General features: G+C 40.3%; 1 protein-coding gene across 1 annotated transcript in view; it reads right to left on the reverse strand.

The window, feature by feature from the left end:
• Positions 8076 to 19800, reverse strand: part of SAMD5 (sterile alpha motif domain containing 5) — a 406625-nt gene continuing 394900 nt past the window's right edge. The window contains exon 2 of the mRNA XM_021072102.1: positions 8076 to 8498. Coding sequence (XP_020927761.1) covers positions 8319 to 8498 — 180 coding nt within the window. The 3' untranslated portion in view covers positions 8076 to 8318. The remainder of the gene's footprint in view (positions 8499 to 19800) is intronic.

A 19800-nucleotide genomic window follows, 5' to 3' on the forward strand; every position in this document is an offset into this window, starting at 1 on the left:
AAGGGGACTATTCCTTGAGCAAAACATAAATAAATCCCTGCAGTGGATTTCAATTAGATTAAATCTGCTGTTCTCTGGTACAGTAGCAGAGGAGTGGCAATGTGTGAAAGCACCATCATGTAGCCCCTGATCTGGATCTCGTCCACCAGGCTCTGCCCTTGGAAACTAAGAAAGAGAAGGGCGTGCTTTGTGAATGAGTTTGCCCTGTAGCAGAAAGAACCAAAGAAAAACCTGGCCTTCTTCCCTGAGCACTTCCACAAAGACACACAACATGCAGTGAAGGGTGCCGACAGGGGAAATCTTTCCAAGTTAGGCTCCAGGGAAAGGTCTGCTTTGCCTTCCTTGGAAACTCACAAAGATACCAGTGTGGAGATTAAGGATTGCCAAATTTCCCTTCAACGGGGAACAGGCCAAGTGGCTCAGACATCCCTCGTCACTCGTGGGTCATCGGAAAAAAAAAAAAAAATAAAAACAACTGTGCTGGGGAGTTAATGGAAAAAAAACTTGGGTAGTTTCTCATTTCAGGAGAGCTCTAGCATTCAGATAGGTTTCAACTTTCCTCTAAAATTCTGAACAGAAAGAATCTTACTTAAGAATTTTCCATCGTGAAAAAAGACAAAACTTAACTCAAATCACCAGTGAAATCTCAAATGCCAAAAACAACAACCTGCGGTTCTTTCGGTCTTAGGTGAAGTGTTTCTGACATGAATTTTCACTTGGCATTTTCCTTCTTTCTTTATGATTGAAAAAAGCATATGTTTTCCTTTTTGATAAAATGTGCGTCTTCGGACAAAAATATCTGCGACCTGCTGGATGGTGGTGCTTGATAATTGATTAATGACAGATAGCAATGATACCTTTGATTTAACTTGGTAATTAAAGTTCTGTGCACTTTGAACATCCGATGCAGTTGAATCTGCTTATAAGATTAAGCAGATAGAAGAGGGGTTAAGGTAGAAGAGGAGGCTCAGGAATAGATAAAAGCAAATTCCTTGTCTCTCCACAATGCAGTTGGGTAGGGACAAACATTGGATTATGGGAATTGAAGGAGCTGATGCACTTGGCTGTGAAATTAAATAACTGCAGATGTGAATGTTCTGTCACTTGTGCTGTCCCTTTAATTGAGACTATCTACGTCTAGAGCCTTCTCACTAGTGCAGAGGCATCCAGAAAGAAATGTTCAGAGTTAGCTGTACGAATGCTGTATCACTGGTTGTAAAACAAAAATATTATACATGACTTTTTAATATCTCCTAAGAGGGACATAATAAGGAAAATATATTTGCTTTCCAAGAAAACAGATCAAATAAGGTAAATGATTCACTATGTAAGAAAAAAATTTCATTAATATTCTTCATAAAATTGTTTCATAAAAAGCTTACATATGAAAATAATTTTTCACTTAAGTAGATTTACTCTTTGATGTTAATAGACTTAGCTGCTCAAATTAATTTTAAAAACAAAATTTTTAATTGCGAAAAACAACATAACACATTGGCTTTGTTATAATCTAGGAAATTATTTTTTAATATTTCTTTGTACTATTGAGCAATTGAAAATCTGTGAAGTAATGCATTCTTCCATGGGAAGCAACCACTAAGGTGGTTCTGAAACCTTAATTTTTATATTAAACAAAAGCATTAGGCTTTAGAGTTTACTGAGGCAACAAAATGAAATACACAACTGCCTTGAAATATTATGCACAAGTAATAAAACATTTATACCTGTTTTATATAAAAATGTAGATTTTAATCCATTACAGTTGAGGTGTGAATAGTCCAAATTAATGCAGGTGAATAAATACTTCTGCTGAGTGCTCTCCGGTGAATTGCAGTCAAAATTAAGACATACAATTTAACAAGATAAAGTCACCTTTAACTTATTCTTTGTTAATGTTAAACAAGGGGAATTAAATGTCTTTATTAAGATTAGGCTTTATGAATTAAAACATTCCATATGCAGTGTATGTCAGTCCTTACCAGCTTCCTTGGTGTTAACACACGTTATGAAATTTACCTGTAAGAGTTCCATTAAATAATCCTAGAATTTCATAGCATTGTCTCCATGTATGGAAAAACTCCTTGCTAACTCCCCAAATTGCAAACATATCTAAAATGAAGATGGCATCAAATGGCTCATGATTAGGTTGTTGTTTTCGATCTGACATTTTAAAATGGACTTTGATCACCTGCAGACATCCTTTTCTAAATTAAGATTGCAGGAGAGTACAAACTATTTGACTTACTAAATGGAATTCAATATAATGAAACTGAAGAACTTAAGGTGATAAAGCAATGATGTTAGGTTTGAGTAAAAATAATTCAGTGAAAATAAAAAGAGTAGAACATCAACCACATCAGCACTTTCCAAGGCACAGTGTAAGTAAGTCAGGTTGGTGTAAAGATACATTATAACCCATTCTAAGATGTCTCTTTGGCAGCTGGACACTGTCACAAGCTGATGTTAAGTTGTTTTATCTGTGAAGTTTCCAAAATGGTTTATATAAAACCTATAAAAATATAACCCTATTTTCTTTCGGGTTTTTCTATGATAAAAAAAATATACTTTTAACTTTTTCTAGAAAATGGGGATAATGCGTTGCAATGTAGACCCAATCTTCACCACGATGACAGGCCATTTGTTGGCACATCAATGAACAAAATGCATTGCACTTAAAATTGAGTGCTCAGAGACATGTGTGGATGAACAAGGAGACCATAGGATAGGTTATGATCCATATTTGGGAAATTTTAGACATTATCTATGCAAATATTTACATTTCAAATAATAAGTGTTTACCTATAATATATAATTGTGTTAGCTTACTGAAGGAAGATTATGATGTTGAGTAGAGCTATATTTGTGTTATATATTTTAGCTGATTTTAACAAACATAAGCAGAATGGGAAATTGCTGTAGATAATCACCAAATCTCATGTAAAGGCCTATTTTCAAATTTCTTTAAAATCCTACTTGATACAACTGGAAAAGAACTGGATTGGGAGCCAAAAGACAGGGCTGAACTTGGACAAGGCATTTCACCTTCTTAATGTCTGGTTCTCATTGTACTTTTCCGCGTATAAAACACCAGGCTAAATGTCTATAACATCTATCTGAATTTATCTTCGAATTTCATATCCATTTATTTTCCCTGACAGGACTTCTGATAGTCAAATGGCTGAAATGGCCAAACGAAGAGAGAAAGAGAAAAATGTAAAAATTAGAGAAGCTATAGCCAAATAAACAACCTTTGATAAAGCAAGAACTTACAGTGAACTCAAAAGTTTTACAAAGATTTTAAATATGTAATATTGTTTTAAAAATGTGCTACATTTAAAAAATGAGTACACAGAAAAGAAAATCATGGACTTGGAGAAGAGACTTGTGGCTGCCTGATGGGAGGGGGAGGGAGTGGGAGGGATCGGGAGCTTGGGCTTATCAGACACAACTTAGAATAGATTTACAAGGAGATCCTGCTGAAAAGCATTGAGAACTATGTCTAGATACTCATGTTGCAACAGAAGAAAGGGTGGGGGAAAAACTGTAATTGCAATGTATACATGTAAGGATAACCTGACCCCCTTGCTGTACAGTGGGAAAATAAAAAAAATAAAATAAAATAAAATAAAAAATGAGTACAAAGTGGCTATTGACAAAGAAAGTGCCCTTGAATGGATTTGGAAATTTTGACCCCTTAGTGCTACTGACATTGACCGCAGGATGCTTTGAATATGTCAGGATACTCAGTGAAGATATAAGCACATTAAAAAGAAGAACACAAGATGAAGAAAGGAGAAAGAAATTAAAAATTAAAACATAAAATTGGTCAAGCCATAAAAATATAATTAAAAAATCCTCTGAGGCATTTCATCATGATTAACATAAAAAGTTGTAACATTTTCAATTAAAAATGAGATAATTCATTATAAAATGAAATGTAGGCTGCTCCAAGTATTATCTCATATAGGTCCTTTCCGAGATAACCAAAAAGGCTTAGTTTAAACAATATTACCCTAAAAGAATATTTTGGACTATCTTAATGATATGTTAAAAGGTCAAGTAAAATTGATAGTTATTACTAATAATACATCAGCTCTACCCAGAGAAGAAAATATAATAACCATTCACTACACTCAATTACTTTGAGGGATTCTGTGATTAACCTGATATTTTAAATAAAAGCAGATTGTTTTATTTGCACTATTTGGCAGACTGACTGTAAATACTTTATACTTTGTAAATAGAAAGAGAGAAATTTTGAGAAATTATAAGTCCCCAAGAACTCCTTTGACATTCATCTTTTTGGACTGATTAACCACAGAGTGCATTGTACGTCGTTAGTCCTCAATAAAATGGAATGAAGTGGCTAAAGCCCCATTTTCCTTAAGTAAGTTCCCACCAAACACCATTCCCAGCTTCATCACTATACCTTAGCAGCAGTTCTCAAAGAAACTTTTCTGGGTTGTTCATGTTACATGAATATGGCCAATAGGAGTTAAATGATGTTACCTCTGCTTCTTACATGGCAGGAATTTTCTGAAATGTTAATATGTTAACATACATTATGAGTCTCCAAGGTGGATTTATGATTTGTAGCAACCCCAGACAGATTTGTTCTCTATCTCTCACAACATCTTACTGGACCACTGTTTTGCTAAAATCACTTAGAGAAGGTGGCTGTGTATGGTTGACCCCTTGGCCAACCATCCAAATTCCTCCTCATTCTTTCTCGGTCCTTCTAGATGCCCCCAACACAAGGTGTCAAATATAATAAACACTGTCTAATGTCTCCTTGGTTGATTGAACATACTATCTTGCTGAATCTGCATGGATCTCCTTGCAGGGGGCAAAATATGGTAGATGCATTTTAATGTGCTTTCCTCATTTGCATTCCTCTGTATATAAGCTGCTAACTAGTGAATCCAGGGCATCAAACTGTATAGTGTATAGAAGTCATTAGAACTGTGTTAGCAGGAATGAAAGAAAGGAAGCAAGGAAGAGAAAGCGGGAGAAAAGAAAGTGCCACATTCAGCTGTTGATGACCAAAATCAAGTCCTGAGCCAATAGTCATGCAGAGCAAAGAATTGCTTAAAGTCCTATTTTCTCTCATTTGGCATACTCAGAGCCAAGCCTGGCTACTAGAGCTTAGAATTTATTATATACCGGAAGAAGAGAGAACTCAGGATATAACACAAAGAAAGTAGAACATCATTCCAGGACTTCGGAAAGAGAAAGTTCTGGATGTAAGGAAGGCAGAGAAAGATTTTCGACCTTCTCTATCTCAAAATCCTAGTAGGTAGATGTGTTAGATTGGATGAGAGTAACACTGAGGGTAAAGCAATTTTATCTTGCTTTCTCTTTGAATTTTCCAAGAAAAACAATTTCACAGGGTGACTGGAACAAGCTGGGAGCTCCAAAGGGTTGGATACGGTGACAGCACCCAGGGAACTTGGGCTGCGTTGGGGAGATATTCCAGAGTTGCATGCCATGTCGGGCAAGTGGAGGAGGTAGCTGATGGTGCTGGCTGGGAAGTCTCCAGCTCAGACTGTCCCTGCACCCTGGAGACAGGGTGATCAGACCTGTTGGGAGCCAACTGTGAGTCAGCTAGATCTCAGGAGGATGTGTCAAACCCCCAAAGGCAAACCCACAGTTCACAGCAGCAGCCTGTCAGCCACGCATGTACCACACAAACCTTGACACAGGTCAGTGGACACAGGTAAACCAAGTTCAATACCACAATGCCCCGAGCCCTCTTCTGCACCCAGACATACTAAGGGTGGTAGCTGGGGTAGAAAGAGCAGATATTATTTGAGCCAGAACCTGCAAGAAGTTGAACTTTGCCTACTTATTCACAACTATTTAAATGAGAGGAGATTGAGATTTGTTAACTAGCAAGTCTGAATTTCTCCCTACCTGGTATGCTGAGAGCTCAAAAAAGTCAGACTAGTGCTAGAAAAAGAAACTGGATTTTCTCTGCACAGCTAACTATGTGCAAATTTTCAGTGTCCTTTATCCTCCTAAAATACTTATTTTCTATACCATGCTTCATATCCCATTTTCTACTGTTATCCACCTTTTTTTTTTAAGGCTAGTATTTCCTGTGTCTCTCCCTGATGATGTGGTTTCATGAGAACAAGGATACATTATATTTCTATTATTACTAAATATTACAAGCCTAGCACTAACACAAGCCACTAGAACAGAGATTAATTATAATTTTTTCATAATTCAGCCCAATTCTATAATACATTTGATCATATTTGGATTCTGTAATAAATACTCTATAACAGATTGTACCTAGCATAATTAAACATTTAATGTTGAAGAGGTATAGTATCAGTTAGTTTGTAGTACCACAGAATTTTCAAACAATATAGAAGTGAAGGCTGTGCAACTATCACTCATATGATCAGACTTCGTTATACCCCACAGTGGAAATACATTATGGTCATTATATATTATAGATCATATGCTAGGTCAGCATTTTTTAATAAGAAAAATAATATCATAGACACATCATCGGCAGAAACTCGAGTACATCTGATACCAAAGTGGAAGATGTTCTTAATAGAAGCAGCACACTATAACTCATAAGCCCTAAGTGAAAAGTAGACTTTACCCCACATAAAATATTTTTGAGTTCTCTTTATAGTGAAAATAAAAATCAGCCGTTCCTCCAGAGTTGACCTTTCTGGGTGGTGATAAGAATTTTAAAATAACAAAGGAAGCTCTCAAACCAAAATGGGTTACAGACTAGAAACAAAGTGTCTTTCTAGTACTGTTGCCTGAGCTAAGGGATGTGGAGTTAAACACACAGCATTTGTTCACCCTCCAATTTTTTTCCCCCACCACAGGGGCAGTATCAATAAGTAGCCCCTGGCCTTTTCAAACCTACACCACCGTCTCTCATTTATGGCATCCAATAAGGTCAAAAGGCAAAAGAATAAAAAACTCCCAGCATGGGCCAACTTTGTCAATTTAAAATGCGGTTCACTATTCAGCCCGTTGTTAAGCAAGTCGTTCAAATAATGTCTTGGTTCACATGTCTGTGGATCTCTGATGGGGTTCAAAGCCTGGGGAGCAGCCTATGCAAGTTTGAAATCTAACCTTCCTCACCCTTCCATCTTTCTGTCTCCTGTTTTCTGATCTTTTTAATCCAGAATCTTTAATAGAAAAATTCTGGTACAGGACTGAAAACAGCATGGGGTCAAAAGCCCATACAGGTTATTTAAAGCAACACCTACAGTCTTTTGAATGTTTCAGGAGCAATTTAGTTCACCTCTGGGTACTTTTCTTGAAACACATTCTATTAAACACCCATAAATGCGAGTCAAACATGTTTTAAGGTCAGATTATCAAAAGTCAAAAGCCCAATAATTCCAAATGTTTTTTTAAAAAGGCTCTTCAAGCAACAAACTACATATATCTCAGATCATTCAGTTAATGTAAAAACAAGAGATTTTGGATAAAGACTGTGAAGGAGTAGATAACAGAATACAGCAGAAACAAATCTAATGTCTTTCAGGAAAAACAACTTCCAACAAAACCAATAACCTGAATCAATAGCTTTTAAGATAATCAAGGACATGTTAGACACAGAGAGGCCTAATTTTCTCTGTTTTCATGCAAAAGACATATATATATATTCTATTATGAAATCTGACTTACAAATCAAAGGACTCTAGTTCTTTTCCCTGATTTTTGTTTCCCTTTGGGATTACGCCTCAGCCATTCCTTGAAAGGAGAAATATTGCCCTCAACAACATGCCTAGAAAAACAACTACCCTCACTCACTAACCTGCAGCAGGAAATCCATAAAAGAATGTATCCGTGTCAGCATCACCAGAAAAGGTAGGCATGTGTCAGTTTCAGTCACTTCATAAAAGTGTTTTTATAAAGTAGGATTTAATCACCACATTATGCAGAGTACCAATGGACCATCTAATATTCTACAGAGGAAGAAACTTTTTTTTTTACTGAAGGAGACTGGAAGATGAAGAAGGTTCTTGGCAATGATCCAGCCGAGACAGACTGGAGTAACACAACACAAGCAAAAACTTAAGCGACGTGTCTCCGTGTGGAGTTTTACGGTTTATCAAAATATGAATGGAGGGGATTAAAAAGTATTCAATAAAAGCAGAAAGAAGTAAATAGAAAGAAAGAAAGAAAAGAAAGTCACACAAAAAGAATTTCTGAAAGGCAAATTTTCATCAACACTTAATCAACTCTTGGGCCCTTTTCCAGCCTGGAAAACAAAGTGTGCTATGACATAACTCCAAAGAGCTCAGGGAAAAAAAAAAATTTAATCTAAAAAAGATTTAACACATACCAGCACTTTCAATATAAAGCATATCCAAAGTCCCCTCGTGTTTTCCAGTTTGCGTTTTGGTTCTCTCAGGCAATTCATGTACAGCATTGAAGCAACACCATGAACCACAATAAAATGAACACTTACCAGACAAATCACCACTCCCTGAAGCAACGAAAACACCACTTACCTAGGAAAAGAAGAAAGGGATAGAGAGATTAGGATGTTATCATCTAAGGACAGAGCAATTCTTAGATTGTTTCAGCCCCTCTATTGCCCAGATTTTCTCAAGGAACGTCCTTAGGATTTTAGAAGAAAACCAACTGTTAATTGATTTATGGCATGAAGAGAGTTGTATGAGCAGTGACTTCAACAAGACAGCCCCCTGTTGCAAAATCTCCTGTGAGTTCATTTCACCCCAAGGCACCAGGACATATGACAACAGGCAGGCACAAAGGGGAAAATGGTAACAGGAATCTGAAAGGAAGAAAACCCCACTCTTGTTGTTATTTCTAAGGAGAGTAAAAGATTGTCAGGAAACAATCCAGAGTGCTTGACAATGAATCCAGATCAGGGCATGGAAAGGAAGCTATGCCCTAAACCCCAGCTGGACCACCCCCAGCTGGCACATCTAGATTTAACGAGAGCTTATGGGCTCCCAGAGCACAGGGATCATGAAACATAGGTATTTGTCATTTTGGATTGGCTCTGTTTCAAAACACTTTTAACTGTCAAGTTATTCAAAGTGCAGAACATTTATAATGTGTATGAACTTTGTAATTTCAGTTGCTAATTAGTTACCAAGTGAAAAATATTGGCTGTGCTACCTCAAGTACGTATCACAAAACATAAGAAAATGGTACAGAAACGATGCACTAGAAATTAAACAATATTTAAAATTCATTGCAGCTGGAGTCTCCAGTATGTAACCAATTACTTTCAATTGCAGTATTCTTATAGTTTAAATGACGGGTGTTCTTTCCTCTGAATTCTGAAGTCTTGTGAAGAGCAGGGAGGAATTAAAGAAGAGAACACAAAACATAGTTGGACGTGTCTGAGAAACAAAGGTGAAGGAGTAGTTTACAGGCAAAAGTCACCTCTACTGTGCCATGAAAATGTCCTTAGTCACTTCATTTGTTTACTTATTCAAGAGATGTGGAGTTCCATCGTGGCTCAGTGGAAACGAACCTGATAAGCATCCATGAGGACGCAAGTTTGATCCCTGGCCTCCCTCAGTGGGTTAAGGATTTGGCATTGCCACGAGCTGTGGTGTAGATCACACACACAGCTCAGATCCTGCATTGCCATGACTATGGTGTAGGCTGGCAGCTGTAGCTCTGATTCAACCCCTAGCCTAGAAACTTCCACATACTGAGGGTGAGGCCCTAAAAAGACAAGGAAAAAAAAAAGAGAGAGAGAGAGAGATGTTTATTGAATGTCTATTGTGTATAAAAGACCATCCTAGGCCTTGCATGGAAATCAGATACTTACAAAAAGTTAACACTGATGTTCCCAGGGAGCTGAGAGTCCTGCAGGAAAGGATGTGTAGACACAGAGGGTGGTAGAGGGGAACAGCGGTCACAGGAGAGGTACAAATGAAATGCTGTCAAAAGGGTGTGCTCACATGGGTTAGAGTCACTAGAGAGGTTCATGGAGAAAAGCTGGAGCATATTTAAGGATGGGGGAAGATATCGGACAGAGGGACGTGAAGTCATCTCCAGGTCATATATGATATAGACATAGACAGAGTGAAATCCACCATACAGTCTACGCAAGGTCCAAATGGTATCCAATTTCAGTTCAAGAGTGTCTCGTAAAAAGTAGCGGGAGAGGAATTCCTTTGTGGTGCAGTGGGTTAAGGATCCAGTGTTGTAATGGCAGCAGCTTGGGTCACTGCAGTGGCTTGCATTCCATCCCTGGCCTGGGAACTTCCATATGCCATGGGTTTGGCCAAAAAAATAGTGGGAGAGAAAGATGGAAGAGCAGCTGAAAGAGGGCCATGGCTTAGTGGTCCAAGAATGCCAGGCGGACCACTTCCTCCTCTCACCTCCCCTTATTGCAAGCTGGCCATGCAGAGACCAAAATGCATTTGATCATATATGCTGGCTAACATGACTGTTGCTGTGACCCCGTCTTACTCTTCTTTTTGCTGATGATACTGCCTAGCCCAAGGGATGGTACTAGAAGCAGAATCACTTTTCTTGTGGGGACATGATAGACTGGCAGACATTGGTTCGCTTCCTCTCATTCACAGACCTGAGGACGATGGGCTGATATTCTCAAGGCTCTCACTCCGCATCACTGCTTGCTCATCTCTCTTCATGCCCCTCTCAACCACCTTACATCACTCCCTCCCCAATACTGTTACCCTCTAGGAAGAGTCCCTACTTTTCTGAGTGGTATTCCACCATATCCATGAATCCAATATCCAATGAACTCATCCTTTTTCATAAATAATAATATTTTTTCCCCTATAGCTTGACCACATTTCATTTTTTTTTTTTTTTTTTTTTAGGGCCACACCTGCAGCATATGGAAGTTCCAGGCTAGGGGCTGAATTGGAACTACAGCTGCCAGCCACAGCGACAGCAACTCAGGATCTGAGCTGCATCTGCAACCTACACCATAGCTCACAGCAATGCCAGATTCCTAACCCACTGAGCGAGGCCAGGGATGGAACCTGAATCCTCATGGATGCAAGTCAGATTCATTTCTGCTGAGCCACGACAGGAATGCCACACATTTCATCCTTTTAAATGAGTTTTAAGTGAGCACCCGATGTGTCTTTATACATGGATAAGTAATGTCTAGGGGTTAAAAATCTGAAAAGATATTATTGTTCAGATCTTCAAGAAATGTACAGTTTGGGGATAAGACAGGCACAAATCATGAAATATAAGGCAGTCTGGGGTGGAACGATAATACTATAGGAAATCTCCGCGGACAAAGATCGGTTCTGGTTGTGGCATCTTGCGTAAGGTACCCTTGGGTGTGTCTGGAAGATGGACTGTGTTTTGCTAAGCGGAGCCATCGTGGGGAAGGAGAGGGATAACAGGAAAGAAGAAGTGAGGGTGTAAGGAGCAAAGAGATAGGGAAGCACGGGAAGCATTCAGGCAATAGAGGATACTCAGGCTTGACTAGACTAGGGTGGGAGGGTCGGAGGTGTGAGAGCACCACCCTCAGAGGGCCTTATATGGTGCATTAGGCAGTTGGGAGGGAACGGGTTGGCCGTGATGGGGAGGACCGTTGACTATATTTTAGTTAAAATACGGAAGACAGAGGGGCAGCACTGTGTGAAGACAGAGGCAGAGATGGCACTGGTGCCCCTATGGGCCTAGGGATGCTAACAACTGATAACTGTCACCAGGAAGAAGCGATTGGTGGTGGAACCGATTTTTCGTTCAAACAGACCCTAATCTGCTGACATCTTGATTTCAGACATTCACCCTCTGCAACTGCAAGACAATCAATTCCTCTTGTTTAAGGCACACAGTTGGTGACACTGTTACAGCAGCCCTAAGAACTTAACACAGATTTGAGGAAAAAAGGACAAAGATGTCTGTCAGCATCATTACGAGGATAGTCAAAAGTCCATCTGGATGGGAATTTGTAGTAGTTTAGATCCTCTGAGAATCAGATGCCAAGATACAATTCGACCTGCAAAGATTCAGGGGGCGGCGGCGGGGGGTGGGGGAAATGCTTGTGAGGGAGGGATGGGGAGAGAGCCAAGGAAGGCTGGCAGGGCCAAGTCTGACCCCCCAGGGCAGCAGGGAGGGAAGGTGGAAGGCTCTTGGACTGCAGTCTGAGAAAGATCTGGCAAAGCCACTGAGGCTCCTGTAGTCTCTTCCAGGAAGCGGTGATTCTTGGTACCCCCATGTCCTGTAGCAGGTCACCAGGGGGGAGCAGGAAGCCTGGCAGGTGCCTTCTATCAATCAGGAGTTCTGCCAGGCACATTCTCATGGCTTCCAGGCAGTCAGAAAACCAGGGAAAAGAGACAATACAACTAGGATTTGAGCCAGTGTGACTCAGAAGACAATGGGCATTAAGTCGAGTTCCATGTTTACATCTGCAGAATGGAAGGTAACACCTGTCTGCTCATGGATGACAAGGATGGTCTAGGGTGTGGCTGCGAGGCTGAGATTGAGTTTCTGGAAAAAAAAAAGAAAGGCTATTGTTTCACGAGAGTGGATGAGATTAGGAAGGGCCAGGGGAAAGGAGAGACTCTTGTGAAAGCTATAGACTAGATCGACAGGAAGGAGGAATCCAAACTAATGAAGTTTTTACAGGAGACTAAGAAAGGCAGGAGGCCAGCTTTGGGGTGGGAGTCTGCCCTGTCCTGGGAGCTCAAGGAAGAGGTTTTCCAGGAGGAGGCGCAACTGTGGAGCCCAATAAGCAGAGTGATCAGGGAGGATGACCACAGAGGGAGGTGGTGGGTTTCCATGATTACAGGAACTTTCCAGAAGGTGATTGAGGTGGAAGTCTGAGTTGTGTGAGGTCAGGTCACAGACCAGCAAATATAGACATATTATATTTACTACTTTCCTGGTCATGAGCAGAAAAAACATAGGCGCTAAGGGGGATAAACCAACCCACATTCTGAGGAACGATATATGGCGTTCAAGAATGATCTGAACACTTCCTAGCAGATAAAATGATGCTCTAGCAGATACAGTGTTTCTCAGCTGCCAAACTGTCTACAAAACCTTACAGGAGTCTGTTCTGGGATTCGAAGTCTCCAGCAAGAAGAAGCAATGGAAAAGAAGCATCAGGAATACAACAAGCATCATATACATCATATACATATCACGTATGCAATTTACAATGACAGTGTCTCTTTCACCAGGCAAGAGGATTTTTAAAAAATCTCTGATTATCCTCAGAAGGAAAGATAGATTCACTGTCTCTTTCTTCTTTGGTTTAATTGGGGATTTGTTTGGCAAGTCGTAACATGGTTACAAGCCCACAGCTGTGGCTGCAGCCTTTCCATAGGGAGCTCTCAGCCAACAAGGACAGATCAATACCTGCCTGTTTGGAAGACAGGGTGTTCCTGCAGCCTCACACTGACCTCCTCAGATGCTCACACCTTGAGGGGCTTCCCTGCGCTCCTCGCCCCCCTTCTCTCTTTGTTGATCACAAACAAGTTGCTGAGAAGTAAGCAGAGCATTTAGTCACACAGATGTCCTGATGTCTAGAGATCAAGTCAAATGGGACTTTCTATCACATCTCGTTTATGCTTGCTTTTATTTTGCATCTTTTCAGGGGATATGATTGTTAAAGCTAAACTGAGATCCAGGATATATTCATTCTCTCTAAATCAGAGAAGGTGTGAGAGCTGGAGGCAATCTCTTCCTGGTTTTCATTCTTTTCCCCATGCGTCATTTCAAATGAAATTCAATACTATCTACTGGGAAAGGTGCCCATTCAAAAATACCACACACACACACACACACACACACACACACACACACATTCAATTTTAGTCTGAAATAGTTTAAATTAAATTCCAAAGTATCATGTTTTGGTCATCGCATTTTAGAAAAAATACTTTAGTTTTGTGGGTTTTTTTTTTAATTTTTAAATACCATGCTCATTGAGTTGCTTTGTCATTTTGGTATTCATCCCTTTTTCTTTGGTTCATAAACGATAATTTTGTATAAGGCAAACAGATAATAGTACATCTAAAAATAACTAGACTCTATTTCCATGTGAGTTATTAAACTGCTTGGGCTATAAACTGAAACGTGAGATGATAAAGCCTTGACGATATTAAACCACTACTTATTGTTGCAATTGCAGGCATGTTTGGAATTCCAATGCCAGTGAGAGTTCCAGCTACATAATGCCAAGCCCTCCAGAGGGGAAATCTGCCAAAGCCCCTTTAACCACATGCCTGTAGGAATTTGTGCACTTAATTAAATGCACATACTAAGTAGTTAAACAGCAGAGTCACTGTTTATTCACACACATATCACTGAATCACCAGATGGCATGTAAAAGAGACCTAAATTCCCTGATGGTGTGTTACATATCACACAAAACACACTAAACACAGGTAGGTGCCATCTCCAACATTTGCATCAGCATAAACTATACAGATAAAGTATAACCAAGAGGAAAATAACATATATGATAGCAAGCTGGAGAAAAAAAGACTTTAAGATGTCTCAATTGCTAGACTTTCAAGAAAGACATTGCCAAAGATGACTGAGCATTTGTTTTCAAAAGTCCTCTAAACATGCTCCAGCCCAATTTAATTAGTCATAGACTTTCTAAATATGTCACTTCAGACCACAAATGATGCTGCAAATACACATCGTAAAGCAGAATTATATGATCTTTGCTGATACTGCATACCTATTTCCTGGTAGAATTTTCAATTTCTACAATTTTACGAAGCTCCAAGTACCCCCATCATAGAACAGTGGATTGAGCCAGAGAGGATGCTCTGCCGCCACCTCTCCATTCCCAACTGGACTAAGGAGGAAGACACGGCACGGAGTGGCTGCTTCTATTCCTGATGCTCACGACCTTGTCACCCCACACCATCCCCTGGCCATGCCGAACTACATGTAATGTTAGGAAGAGGCCCTTTCTTTCTTAACTCCATATTTCACCACTCCCATCTGAATAACTCTCTGTCATCCTTTGAGCATCAATTCAGACATCCTCTCCTTTTCAAAACCCAAGCTGGGCTCTCCCACAGCCCTTGTGCATGCCTTTGTCAAGACATTTATTACAATGAAAACTGTACGAAGGCTCTCACATGCAACTACACATTTCTCAAAGACTGAGAAACCCTGTCTGTTTTGTTCTTTAAATCCTCAACATCTCACACAGTGAAAGAAACACAGTGGACATAAATATTGAACCAGCTACTTAATATCATGGCATATTTACAGTTCTTTTACAGCTATTACTCATACTAATAGTTACCGCTTTTTCACAATGTAACCACTATGCAGGATTCTACCTAAGTACCTGCTAAACTCTTTCTGGCCCACTCACTATATGTAAATACAGGGTCAGCGTCTAAAAGCTATGAAATGCAACGATCTACAGGAAAACTTTAAACATCAGTTCCTGACTATTGCATGAGTTCCTGGAAACTGCCTTTGGCATTGGGGAACTGCCCTACCATTTCTGCAGCACCCACAGCCAATGGCTGGCCTACGCTATATGGGCACAAAGGCCTGGGTCCCTTGCCTCAATTAGGACTAATCAAAAGTGGCTTTCCAGCCCATAATTGCCCCCAGCTTGGGGAGTTCTCTGCTCAGCAGGTCAGCTTCTCTGCTGAATCTCACCTCCCTTCTGAGTACTGCCCAAAAAACCCTTCAATACTCAACTCCTACCCTGGAATTTGTTTTTAGGTAATTTGATGGAAGAAAAGGACCATGGCTTAGGATGTAATTTTAAAAATTATTAAGCAGTTGTTGCACATTGTTTTCAATGTGATGCTGTACTGCTTGAAGCAAATCTCATCTGTGGCATGAGTTTTCAATGTCTGGCTTCTCTCCAGAGCCAGGGATGAGGTGAGGTGAGTGAGGCACCTCTTTCAAGTGTAAAATTTAAGGGAGCAGCCACAAAAGCAGTGATAAAGATAAACAATATTTTAATGCAGCAGTAATCTTTTTTTTTTTTTTTTTTTGATTTTTAGGGCTGCACCCAAAGCGTATGGAAATCCCCAGGCTAGGGATCAAATTAGAGCTACAGCTGCTGGCCTACACCACAACAGCAATGCTGGATCCGAGCCGCATCTGTGACCTACACCACGGCTCACAGCAATACTGGATCCTTAACCCACTGAGCGAGGCCAGGGATTGAACCCTGGATCCTAGTCAGGTTCGTTAACCGCTGAGCCACAAAGGGAACACCTAATTTTTAATTTTTTCCCATTTTTAAAAGTTTTCTTGAGGTATAGTTGATTTACAAGGTTATGATAATTTCTCCTGTGCAACAAAGTGATTCATTTATACATGTATATATTTATACATGTAGACAAGCCCATTCTCTTTCCGATTCTTTTCCCACATAGCTTATCACAAAACATTGGGTAGAGTTTTCTGTGCTATACAGCATGTTGCTTTTAGTCAACATTGCTAATGCGGTATTTTATTTTATTTTGTATTTTTAAAGGTATAGTTGATTTATTATGTTGTATCAATTTCTGCTGTACAGCAAAGTGCTCATTCTTTTCCTCATATCATCCCCCCATCATGCTCTGTCCCAAGAGACTGGACACAGTCCCCATGCTGTACAGTAGGACCTCATTGTCTATTCATTCTAAATGTCACCATTTGCATCTATCAACCCCAATCTCTCGGTCCACCCCATTAACGCAGTATTTTAAAAAGTTGACGTTAATGCCAAAAGATCCATGATGAACAAAACATCAACACTTTAAATAAGGACAGAATGAGTATTACTGATGTTTGTTCTTATGCCTCAGGCTCCAGTAGGACTTGGCATGGTGCTGCTTCTGCCCAAGCCAAACAGAATTTGTTTTCTGAAAGAAGCCTTTTCTGTTCAAATTCCAAGTTACAAGGTGCATGACTTGATAAGGCCCTCTATGATGTGGGTCCAGTTTACCTCCCAAGCCTCATCCCCTGACACTGATCCTTGCTTCCCACAAACATATACCACCCTACCCATGCTTCACCCACAGAGAACCTCTTATAGCTCCTATGCTGTGCCATGGTATCTAGCCTCTGGGCTCGGCGTGTGCTATTCCCTCTACCTGTTCCCCACCTGCTCTCTGCCTGGCTGGCTTCTACTCATTCTTTAAGATTCAGCTCAGATACTACTTCACTTGGGAATCCTTCAGGATTCCCATAAAATTGAGTTAGTTCCTTCCTAGGTGATCTCATAACATCATAGTCTTATCCCTATAAGAACCTGTCTTAGTCCAGATATTTTGGAAATAACTGAAGGAACCGCATTTTATTTTATTTTAATTTTATTTTTTTGTCTTTTTGTGCTTTTTGCTCTCGCAGCATATGGAGGTTCCCAGGCTAGGGGTCGAATCGGAGCTATAGCCACTGGCCTACACCAGAGCCATAGCTATGCAGGATCCGAGCCACGTCTGCAACCTACACCACAGCTCACAGCAACGCCGGATCCTTAACCCACTGAGCAAGGCCAGGGATCGAACCCGCAACCTCCTGGTTCCTAGTTGGATTCGTTGACCACTGAGCCATGACAGGAACTCCAGGAACCGCATTTTAAATAAAGCAAGCTAAAACATTACGGAAAGAATGCACTGGGAAATCTCATGGAACCCAAAGCAAAGGTGCACGACTTAGGCCTCAAGAAAAGTAGGAACCAATTCAGTAGCTGGGAAGCTAAGTCATGGCTCGGTCTCCCTCCCCTCCTCCCTTCAGAGTCTTGCAGTCTCCTGCCTTCTCTTCTTACATCTCTCTTAAAGGCCAGCATACTCTGTTAGGCATCTCCATGCCAGCTCAAATGCTCCTTTTCTTCTGGCCCCAGCTCCTCTTTACCCAGTTCAAGCCATCCACTCTGATACACTAGCATTTCTCAATCTCAATCCTTAAAGACAGGAAAGAGATTCTGCCCAACCAGTTGGAAGTACGTACCCAACCTTGGGATAATCACAATGGCTGAAGGATACAGAGTCCTGTATCTTAACATGGTTGTTGAGGTCCACCCTTGTTGTTAGGGGGCCATACACGGACAAGGGGAGATAGGTTATCATACATGCATGCAACTGTCTGTTTATTAGTCAGTCTCTTCTACTGCTCTACAAGCTCCACGGGTGTAGGGTCTGCATCTACATTTCCATTGAGTGTCTATTATCTGATAGTCAGTACCAAAGAAGTGCTCGATAAATAGCAATTGAATGAAAAATATCTCTGTCCTTTGATTAATACTGTTGTCAGTAAAAAAATGTTCTTTGATTTAGTAATGAAAGTAGTAATGAAAACATGCTTCTCTTCCATATCTTCAAAACAACTAGCTATAGAAGTGAGGCGCTGAAACTTTGCTTAGGATAGATTAGTGATGGATATAACTGATTCGCTCCTCCCAATATACTCCGTAACATAGACTCATCTTCTTTAAGTCAGTATTTCTTAGAAGTTGAACACAAGGCATGGGCTCATTGAAGACTCAATCACCTCTTGAATTACAAAGAATTTTTACTTCACTTGAAGCTCTACCATTATTCATAAATGACTTAAATTAACCAGCCATGAATTTTCCCACTGAAAAAATTTCCCACCTGTTAAAGTGTCTTAGGGAACTTGAAGTCTTAGTCTCTAGAAGAAGCTGTGTATGTTTGGGTACACAGATCCACATTCTAAATCTTGGTTTAAAAACCAAGATTTGTTATTTCCATGTCTGTCTTTCTCCCCCCACCCAACCCTCCACCACACATACCTGAACCTATACAGGCTTTGTCAATACCCATGACATCTGCTCTGAAGACTCAAGGTAAAGTATTTTCTAAAGTCCAAGGGTAAGATGAAGACCCAAGGGCTTTCAAACTCTGCCTTGGATACTTTCAGGAAAGGTTTCTCTTCTACTGCACAGAGAAACTACTGGTAACTCTGACTTTATTTTGTGTGTATGCTCTCCCAGCATAGGTAGCATGGACCCTCCTGGTTCGTGATTTGATGAGGACTGTTGGTTAGCAAGGTAACTATAATGCCAAGCAAGTTTGTGCATCAATACAGGGAAAGAAAGCTGGGAGAGGCCAGCAAAGGCTTTTCAACTTTAAATTTTATAAATTTTAATGGCCTTCCCTCCCCACTCCTTCTAAATTCCTTAGCTCTGTGGGAAGGCCTGACTGTAGCCCCTGGAATTGTCCATGTGGTCAGACTCTGGGACATAGTTATCTAGGGTATGACTCTGATATAGAACCAGGTGGAGAGCTGTGCACATTGCTTGCACCTGGTTTACAAGGGATAATCACACAAGACCTAGGAACTATTTGCCTAAGTCACCCAGTTGGCACTGCAGCCCATTCTAGAACCCTTATTTGTGGTTCCTAATTCTATATCCCTTTCCCTTTAAAACACAAAATTTCATGAAAGGAGAATGGTTTGATATGCTTCCTTCCTTTCTTACTTCTTTCCTTTCCTCCCTCCCTTCTCTCTCTCTTTCTTTTCCTTTCTTCCTTCCTTCCTTTCTTTTTTTTTCTTTTTGGCTTTTTAGGGCCACGTCCACAGTGTATGGAAATTCCCAGGCTAGGGGTTGAATTGGAGCTGCAGCTAAGACCTATACCATAGCCACAGCAAAGCCAAATCCAAGCCATGTCTGCAACCCACACCCATGGCAACACCGGATCCTTCACCCACTGAGCGAGGCCAGGAATTGAACCTGCGTCTTCATGGATACTAGTGGGGATTGTTACTGCTAAGGCCATGGTGGGAACTCCATCACCAATTCTTTCTTAAAAAAACTTATTCATGAAAATGAAAATATTTAAAAATTCTACTTCAAGAGACATAGTACCAAGAGACTAATTCAGGTGATAT

The sequence above is a fragment of the Sus scrofa genome, chromosome 1, assembly GCF_000003025.6.
Source record: "Sus scrofa isolate TJ Tabasco breed Duroc chromosome 1, Sscrofa11.1, whole genome shotgun sequence".
Taxonomy (NCBI): Eukaryota; Metazoa; Chordata; class Mammalia; order Artiodactyla; family Suidae; genus Sus; species Sus scrofa.